The 9576-nt window shown below is 52.0% G+C and overlaps 2 protein-coding genes across 2 annotated transcripts; both read right to left on the reverse strand.

The window, feature by feature from the left end:
• Positions 1-2538: 2538 nt before the first annotated feature.
• On the reverse strand, positions 2539-3132 carry PHACADRAFT_201942 (uncharacterized protein; the record flags this gene model as incomplete). The annotated part of the gene is made up of 2 exons (XM_007402213.1): positions 2539-2977; positions 3023-3132. 2 exons carry the CDS (start codon positions 3130-3132, stop codon positions 2539-2541), a joined length of 549 nt encoding a protein of 182 aa, XP_007402275.1.
• A 3903-nt stretch (positions 3133-7035) lies between these two features.
• Positions 7036-8529, reverse strand: PHACADRAFT_67635 (uncharacterized protein; the record flags this gene model as incomplete). Its single annotated transcript, XM_007402214.1, has 1 exon — positions 7036-8529. A coding segment is annotated over one exon (1494 nt), but the record flags the coding sequence as incomplete, so codon positions are not given.
• Between the last annotated feature and the right edge of the window lie 1047 nt (positions 8530-9576).

A 9576-nucleotide genomic window follows, 5' to 3' on the forward strand; every position in this document is an offset into this window, starting at 1 on the left:
CGCGAGAGTTCCTTGTCGTAATCTCGTAATTTCTTTCGGCAGCTGTCATGGCTTTAGACAGGTAAGCAATAGGCTTCCATTTGCCATCTTGTCTCTGGGCTAATTCTGCTCCTACGGCAAAGTCCAAGGCATCGCATTCTACTCGGTATGGATCGTCGTCATTGGGTATGGCTAGTACTGGCACTGTGCAGAGAGCGTCCTTCAGGCTTGTGAAGGCTACTTCTTGTTTGATGGTCCATTCGAAAGTAGCATTGCCTGTTAGTGAACTGAGTGGTTTTGCTATTTTGCCATAATCTCGGATGAACCTTCGGTAGAAGTTGGTAAATCCAAGGAATGCCTGAATATCTTGTTTGCACTCGGGCCGTGGCCAATTGATGACTCCTTCTATCTTGACTGGGTCCATGCAAACAACTCCTTTTTCTACTATCATCCCGAGGTATTCTATCTTTGCCTTCTCGAACTCACACTTTTCCAGTTTCAGATAAAGTTTGTGTTCCCTTAAGATCTGAAGAACTTGCTGCGTGATCCGACAGTGTTCTTTTAAATCTTGAGTGAAGATCATGATGTCGTCTAGATAGATTACCATGTGTCCTTGACTGATGAGATCTCGGAATATATCGTTCATTATAGTTTGGAATGTAGCCGGGGAATTGGTAAGATCAAAAAAATGACAAGTGGCTCGAATAATCCTCGATTCGTTAGGAACGCCACCTTCTCTTCGTCTCCTTCTTTGATGCGAATGTTGTTGTATCCCCATCAGACATCTAGTTTCGTAAAGTACTGCGCCTGCTTCAGCTTGTCCACTAGTTCCTGTATCAAAGGAAGTGGGTTGCGGTTTTTAATCGTCAGCTCATTCAGCTTTTGATAATCTTGTACGGGTCAAAGTCATCCATCTTTTTTCTTGACGAAGAAGAATGGAGAAGCCCACGGGGATTTCGATGGTCGGATTCTCCTGGTTCGGAGGTTCTCTTCTATGAATTCATCAAGTTCTTTTGTTTGTTTACAGAGATAGGATAAACTTTGCAACTGATCGGTTGCGCGCCTGGTGTGAGTTCGATTGCATGGTCCCATGGTCGTCTTTGCGGTAAAGAGTCAAAGTCTTCTTTGCTAAATACGTCGGAGTAATTGTGATAGTGACTCGAGACGGTATTTTCAAAGGTCTTGGCTTTGTGTTTCAGACTTTCTTTGATCGCTAGATCAGTGGCTGTGGTGCGAATACATGCTGCTCCCGTAGCAAAGTATGTTTCATGGTCTAAAATGAAGATTCTATCCCCTTCTTCTAGGCGAGCCTCCGGATCGCTGGGCTCTTCCTGATCAGCATCAATATCAATTAATCGGGCGGCGTATTTACAGGTAATTGGGCACCAATCAAACTGAATGATTTGTTCCTGCCAATCGATAGATGGATTGTGAATCTATAACCACTCATATCCAAGGAAGATTGGGGTCTTCCCTAGATTGGTAATGGCGAACAGAAGTCTTTCAATGTGGTCCTGAATTTCCACCCTTAGTTCGACAAAGTCGGTGATGGTGCCGCTGGCATTTTGCGTGCCGTCCACGTTATAGACAGGGATTGGTGATGGCAGTTTCTTTGTAGCAATGTTGTTGTTGCGGACAAACTGCGCATCAATCGAAGATTCAGTGCATCCTGTATCTAATAACGCTTTGACTGATAAGCGCTGCTGCATGTCCAGGGTGGTGATGATCATGGGGACGTCCATCTGTGTCCCCTTCCTTCCTCGGATAAATCAAGGCTGCTTTTGTAATTCATTCAAGAAGTCCATCGCTTCTTCTTCTTTCATTTGCCTGATTTAGTTCATACAGGCTTCGGAGGCATCAACACTCTTCTTTGAGTGTACCCATTCAGTCAACAGTCTGAGTGCTGCTTTGTCTTTGCTGACTATCCATTGGCGGATCCATGCCGCTGTCCATGGGGTGTGGCGCTGCCACTGCATAGATTCAGTCTAATTCAAGGTAGAGGTAATTTTTTATTCGGGGGAATTAAGCAAGAGGGTTGAGCCTCTCCGCGCCGCTTTGCAGACGCCCCTTTTTCTGGTATATACATGGCTACTCCAAACCAAGAACACAGATAGTTCGTAAAGTTACGTTCGGTCAACTCGGCTACGCGCCCAGCTGACCGCTTGCAAAACCCTTCATAGCCGCGCGAATTTCTTCGCGAATTGCCGTCTTCCAGTCAAATGGTTCTGCCGTTGCAGCAGGAGCTTTGTTGAGTGATGCAAGTGGCGTGAATGTATTGGTAGTGGGAACTACCGGGGTTTCTGCAGCTCATACTTGTTGAGCTTGTTGCCGATTAGGGCAATTTCGTGATATGTGGCCCTGTTGACCACATCAGAAACAGAGACTCTGGCGCCGCGCCTGATCTAACTCCATCGGTTGTCCCCTGCCTCCGAAGGTGACACCGGTTCCGTCACACCGTGTCTGAACTGGTGCTGTAGCAGCTGCTGGCACAGGTTCATTAGTTTGTGCTTGTGGTGTGTTCTGCGCCTGCTGCTGTCTTGGCTGGAACTGTCTCTGTCGTTAGGACTGTGGGTTTCTTCGGCGGTATTGTTGCTGGTTAAGGTCAATGCGCGCGATCCGTAACTTGTAGAGCGCGTAGGTGGTTGGGAGTTCCTCCGAGGAGTTGTACAAAAGCCGGATGATATCGGCCCGGAGTGCTTTTTTCAGAAGAGACTTAAGTTCTTGGAAGTGCGCTTCGAAGTCGTGAATATTCGCCTGGAAGGCGCACAACTCAAACTTCGTGAAAAACTCTTGTGCCGATAGCATTCCCATCTGCATTGCTTGGAGCCGATCATATGCTTCGGCCTGCTCGTCGATTAGGAAGTGCCTATCTAGGTCTTCCCACAGTGTCTTTGTGGTCTGTATCACAGCGTTTTCATCCGTGTCATATTTCTTCATGAATGTGGCAACGTATTCGCCCGCATGTCCACCTTTCATGTAAGACAAGATCATGAGGACCCTGTCAAATTGTTCTGGTAGTCACTTCCTTTGCGTGACTACATACAATTTCATCTGCGTCTTCCAAGCGATGTACTTGGATTTTGTGCCGTCAAAGGCGTCGGGTTTCATCGCGCTTCCATTTAGGAACGCGGCACTGTCTTGATTCTCGGCCATCATGCCAGGATCGGATGGAGATGAAGGTGGGGTGGGAGAATGTCAGGAAGGTGGATCCAAATGTTCAGAATCTTCTACCGCTTCTTTCACGGGGTTTGGTGGGCCCTCTGGTAGTGCTTCAATTTCTCCGAGGGCGATTGAGCAGAGATGGTCGGTGACTGATTCAAGAGTATCTTGTCTGGTTCTGGGTTCTGAACTAGATGCTACGGGTTGCAGGGTTGCGAGGGATTCTGAAGGTGCTCCTGTGGGAACTCTTTGTAGCAGTTTTCCACGTAATCCTTCTCTGCACCGAGGACAATGACTGCTATTGTCTGGGAAATGTGGGCACAGTTGTTACATACAGTACCGTACGTTATCTCCACGTATGTAGATGGATCTCTTTTCTAGTTCTCGATGCGTATGTCCTTTGCAATCACAAGAAGGCGTGGTCATGGATTGTCGGGTCTGTGTGGCTGATTGCAGCAAACCCTGGGACTAATCGTGTTGTAACAACCAGATCAGGGGTAGAACTCGCCGAAGATAGGGTTTTTTTGAAAAAAGTCTAGAAACTCTTCGCAGTGAGTTTCTCACACGCAGGGCCCGGCTTCGACTGTCGGGCGCGCTTGAGGCTAGCAGAACAGACGCTCAGTCCGTAGCTTAGAAGAAGGGAAGTCTCTAAGATGTATTTACCTAGCAGAACGAACGCTCAGTCTGTACTGCAATACAGTCAGTACCCTACAGTGTTCATAATGAGAGGATATACGCACGCTCAGAAGAAGGGAAGTCTCTGAGCGTGCACGACAGGGAAAAGCAAGTAAATAAGGAAAGCGGCAGGTGCCTTAGCAACTGGTGAGTCAGGAACGAAATAACGAACGCGCTATCTAATAAAATACTGTCCAATAGGAATCTGAGTCATCCCGAGACATGTGCGTGTGAGCGCACGAGCCCAAAATCCAACACTCCCCCTCAAGCCTTTGCAAGGCCGAGGGCGGAATCAAAGTGCTTGGCCTTCATAGACGGCAGAGCCTTCGTAAGGGTATCAGCGACCATGTCCTCGGTAGGACAGTAGATGACGACGAGGTTGCCGGACTCGATGTGATAACAAATAAAATGGTAACGAATGTCGATATGTTTCGTCCGAGCGTGAAAGCGGTCGTCCTTTGCCAGGGCGATTGCGCTCTGATTGTCCGAGTAAATAGTGGTCGGGTCGAGCGGCATGCGCCACACCTCACAGAGGTAATTGCGCAGCCAGAGGGCTTGCTTTGCGGCATGCGAGAGCGCAACGTATTCAGCCTCTGAGGTCGACTGCGCGACGATGTCTTGGCGCTTCGAAGACCAGGCGATTGCGCCGCCAATGAGGAACGCGTAGCCCGAGACAGCCTGACGGCCCTCGGTCGACATCCCGTCTGCGTCCGAATAGCCCACCAAGGGCTCCGTGTCATTGCCGCCGAGTGTGAGCGCGAGATTGCGCGCGCCTTTCAGATAAGCGTACACGCGCCGAAGCGCATTCCAGTGCTTCAAGCCGGGGTTTGCAGCATAGCGCGCGAGTTGCGAGACTGCGTATGCGATATCAGGTCGAGTTGCGACTGCGGCGTACATGAGGGCGCCGAGAGCCTGGCGATAGGGCTTGTGGCGCATGGTTGCGACTTCAGCCGGTGTCGATGGACAGTCCTCTTTGGACAGCTGCAAGTGCGGGTCCATAGGGAGAGCAAGCGGCTTCAGGTCCTCGAAGTTGTAACGACTGAGGATCTGATCAATATACGCGCCTTGCGAGAACGAAACCGTATGCTTCTCGAGATCTCTCGAGATCTCCATACCCAAGAGCCAATGAAGCTCTTCGAGTGGCGTTGCCTGAACGCGTGCGTCGATCTTGCTGCTCATCCGCTGCAGTACTCTCTGGTCCGGCGCAATGAGGGTGAGGTCGTCGACGTGCGAGGAGGTAATTGCAACATGATCTCCAGGCAGATGGTGGAAGAAGACGGCGTGATTATGTTCAGAGCGTGTGAGACTGGCGTCGGCCATAATGCCGTGCAGAACGAGAGCCCAGCATCGGCCCGCCTGCTGGAGCCCGTAGATGGCGACCTTAAGACGAAGTATTTGGCCAGGCTTTAAGCCTTTGAGAAGAACACCTGGTGGAGGACGCATAAAAATAACTTCGTCGTCCTTGAGTAGTCCATACAGGTAAGCAGACCTGATGTCCTTCTGCCCTATGACATAGCCGCGCCGCGCCGCGAGCGCTGCGTTCGCTCGTTGCAAATCCAACTTGGCAACAGGCGCAAATGTGTCGTCTGCATAGAAGTCGACACCCTCGATTTGCGTGAAGCCTTGCCCGACAAGCCGGGCACGGTAGCTCTTCACTGCGTTCTTTGCATCGCGCTTTGTCCGGTACACCCAGCACGAGCCGATAACGTTGGCTCCATCTGGTGGGTCAGCGTACACCCAGGAGTTGCGCGACTCGAGACGTTGAATCTCGTCGTCCATGACGGCTTGCCAATCAGCTGCGTTCGGGCTCCAGAGAGCTTGCTGATGCGTCTGAGGGTCGATTCCTTGCATCTCCGAGTGTGCCGCTTCGAGTGTGGTCTCCAGAACGAAGACGTCGTCGTCCACTTTGTCCAGAGTCATCGCAGAATCGCCATAGCAAGCGCAAAGGCGTGCAGAGCGGCGCGGTGGCGGTGGCTCATTAGGAACGTCGCGAATATCATCGCGTGGGCTTGGAACAGGCTGAGCGTCGTTGGAGTTCTGCTCCTTGGCCGAGTCACCATCCTGCAGCTCGTCCAGAGTGTAATCCTCCCCCTCAAGGAGTGGAATCTCCTGAGACGAGAAGACAACATCGCGTTTGACCGAGATTTTGCGCTGCGAAGGCCAGTAGATGCGGAGACCGTTAGAGGTTGAGTTGTAGCCAAGCCAGCGGCATTCGACAGCTTTTGCGTCGAGCTTGCTCACGTCCTTGAGCTTGACAAAGCAAACAGAGCCAAAAGGCCTCAAAGACGAGAGGTCGGCGGCCTTCCCAAAGCGCAGCTCGTACGGCATCCGATAAGCGATACCAGCATGCGGTGTGCAGTTGTACAGCCAAACGGCATGCTGCATAGCCTCGCCCCAAAGTGTGCGAGGCAGCCCAGATGAGATCAGAAGTGCGCGAACCATATTCAGGATCGTGCGGTGAGCTCGCTCCGCGGCGCCGTTATGCTCCGGTGTATCATGCACCGTGAGTTTCTGCACTGTGCCCTGACGCGCAAGATGGTCGAGAAAGTCTTGGCTGAGAAACTCGCCACCACGGTCGGAGTGCGCGACCTTGATTGTCACTCCGTGCTGGGTGTACAGGCGCGCCTCATAGCCAACATATCTTGCAAATGCCTCATCCTTAGAGCGAAGGAGCGACTCCTCGAGCCAGAGTGTAGCGTCGTCAAGAAGAACAAGGGAGTAGCGACAGTGGCTAACTGTCTGCACTGGTGCAGGACCCCAGACGTCCATGTGAAGAACGTCACCAAAGTTCTCAGCACGCGGAGAAGAGCGTTGCGATGCGATTGGCTTCCTCACTGCTTTCGCGCGCATACACACGGCGCACTCTTCTTCGTCCATTCGCTCTGGATCTAAGGTGAGTCCTTGGACCATGCCACCGGTGATCATCTTCTTCAGGTAGCCATAGGACGCATGCCCAAGATACTGATGGAGCTGGAAGAGGGACAGCTTCGGAGACGTGGGTGCAAGCACAGACGCGGCGAGCGTAGCCTCTTCGTGGTAAACACGATAGAGACCGCGGACCTTCAGGATTGAGCAAACGGTGGCGCCGTTAGCTTGTACGACATGACAATAGCCTCCGCCAATGATTGAGTACAGCTTGGCGTCATCAAAACGACCAAGCGAGACCAGGGTCGCGTGCATAGCCGGAGCGTATAGCACATTCTTCAGCAAGATGCGCACCCGTGTGTCACCAAGAGGAGCCACAATTCTCATATCACCAATGCCGCGAGCAGCAAACGAAGTCTTTCCCGCAGCGAGCACCATCCGCTCAGGGATATCGCGGTAGTTGAACATGAGATGGCGGTAAGGTGTCATGTGGTTCGTCGCACCGGAGTCGTAGACATCGACCATGGTGTTGTACGCGGTTGTGAGGCCCTCGTCAATGCTCTGGTCGGCCATCAAGCCTTCGTTGGAGGTCATCCAGCCCTCCTCGATCTCAACAATCTTGGCTGCGATTGTTGCGGGAGGTTTGGCGGTGCCCGAAGATGTGCCCCTGCTGTCTCCAGAGGATGAAGAAGCTCCTTGCGCGACATTCGCGCTGTTGCCGGTCTTCTTGACCTGCTGCTTCGACGGGCAAACATTGGCCCGGTGCCCTTTCCCTAAGCACTTGAAGCAAGTAATATTTGCGTCCGTAGTGGCTTGTCCTTGCCTCGAACCAGCACCGCTGCCGGTCTTAGCGCCGCCGCGGCCTCTGCCCTTGCCGCGCCTGCCACAAGAGTCAATCGCTGCTGCAACTTCCTCTTTCGGCTTCGACCGTGCAATGCTCATGCGGGACTGCGCTTCCGCACGCAATAGCGGGAGAAGCTCGGTCGACTTGACCACCCGCTTAGTTGCAGGATTAGTGGCATTGTAGACATGAATGGAAGACTCGTATGCCTGAACGATAGACATATACGAGGCTGGTACAGAGGCGATAACGGCGTCCGTGAAAGTCTTATCCTCGATGGTAATTCCGGCCTCCGTGATCTCCTCTTTAAGCGCGAGAAGACAATCCAGATGCTCCTGCATCTTCTTCTCATTATCGCAATGCAACGAGAACAGGCGCTTCTGGGCGCTTGCCTCGGACACGGCAGTAGTCTGCCCGAAGCGGGTCTTCATAGCATTGATGATGTCGTTGGGAACCTTTGCAGTGCCCGAGATGTTCATGAAGATGGAATCGGGCAGCTTACCCGCAATGGCTGCCAGCAACGCGTTCGCTTCTTCCTCCTTGTCGGACGGAATGGGTGTTGCAGTTAACAGCGCTTTGCACGCGCATCCGAGTGCGGCGAAGTTGATGCGCTGAACCCATGTGCGGTAGTTCGTGCCGTCTGCCTTGAGCGTAGGCACAGATCCAAACGCCTTGTGGATCGTGTCAGCCACACTCGGCATAGTGGACCGGGAGACAGGTGGATTGCCGGAAGGTGGGGTGTTTGGGAGGACAACAGTCGAGGAAGAGGGGGTGTTACCGCGATTGGCAATGAGCGTGAGTTGCAACTGATCAACGTGAGCGGCCCAAGGTTTGTCACACTGGCCAAGAGGACGATTTTCTCGATTAGCGCAAGGTTGATCTTTGCAGGGAACCCAGAAAGTTCTGTCAGACGCGTTCGGATTGTACCAGCGATCAAGAATGTCGTCCTTGTCGAATACGTGTGAAGCGTCTTTACAGGGGCGTTGTGGACTAGCACGACGCGGCGGCATACACCGGTAACCGAAATGAGAGACGAGGGAAGATCGAGAGCTGACAGCGACAAAGTCAAAGCCTCTCGGGGCTCATAACCTCTAGAAACTCTTCGCAGTGAGTTTCTCACACGCAGGGCCTGGCTTCGACTGTCGGGCGCGCTTGAGGCTAGCAGAACAGACGCTCAGTCCGTAGCTCAGAAGAAGGGAAGTCTCTAAGATGTATTTACCTAGCAGAACGGACGCTCAGTCTGTACTGCAATACAGTCAGTACCCTACAGTGTTCATAATGAGAGGATATACGCACGCTCAGAAGAAGGGAAGTCTCTGAGTGTGCACGACAGGGAAAAGCAAGTAAATAAGAAAAGCGGCAGGTGCCTTAGCAACTGGTGAGTCAGGAACGAAATAACGAACGCGCTATCTAATAAAATACTGTCCAATAGGAATCTGAGTCATCCCGAGACATGTGCGTGCGAGCGCACGAGCCCAAAATCCAACAAAAAGAACCAAAACGCTATCTTAATACAGTTCTAGAGATAATATAACAGTCCAAAGAGCAATTGCTTCTCTTCAGTCTGACGCCCGAAAAGGGATCATTGATCTAACTGTTATCGCTTTTCCGACGCCCGGCTGCAACTGGTTGCCACGTCGTACTCAGGAATATCCGCTTGCCTGCTGCAAAGCGTATAACGCCGCCTATGGTAGGGCAGGGTACGATTCTAATTGGACGGAGCTCTGTCTAGCCGCCTAAGGGCTAGTGATTACAGAGGTGGCTTCGGGGATGTGATGTGGTAAAAGTTGTGCAAGTGCACGGAAAAGGGTTCCAGGGGTCCGGGTCTTGATGCGATAGAATTTGGTAGGGTTAGGAGTTAGGGTGAGAGTCGGATGTGTGTATTGGGTGGATCGTCGTGTGGAGATGGGTGATGGTTGGAGTGGGAGTGACGAGGATCGTCATAGGGCAGTTGGTGGAGACTCGAGCTAATGTCAGCAACCTACAATCCAACTGGACTGGGCTACGACAAGGCTGAGGAGACAGATGAGAGGAAAGTGGGTGAGTAAAGACCAGCC

Source organism: Phanerochaete carnosa (assembly GCF_000300595.1).
Source record: "Phanerochaete carnosa HHB-10118-sp unplaced genomic scaffold PHACAscaffold_55, whole genome shotgun sequence".
Lineage (NCBI taxonomy): Eukaryota > Fungi > Basidiomycota > Agaricomycetes > Polyporales > Phanerochaetaceae > Phanerochaete > Phanerochaete carnosa.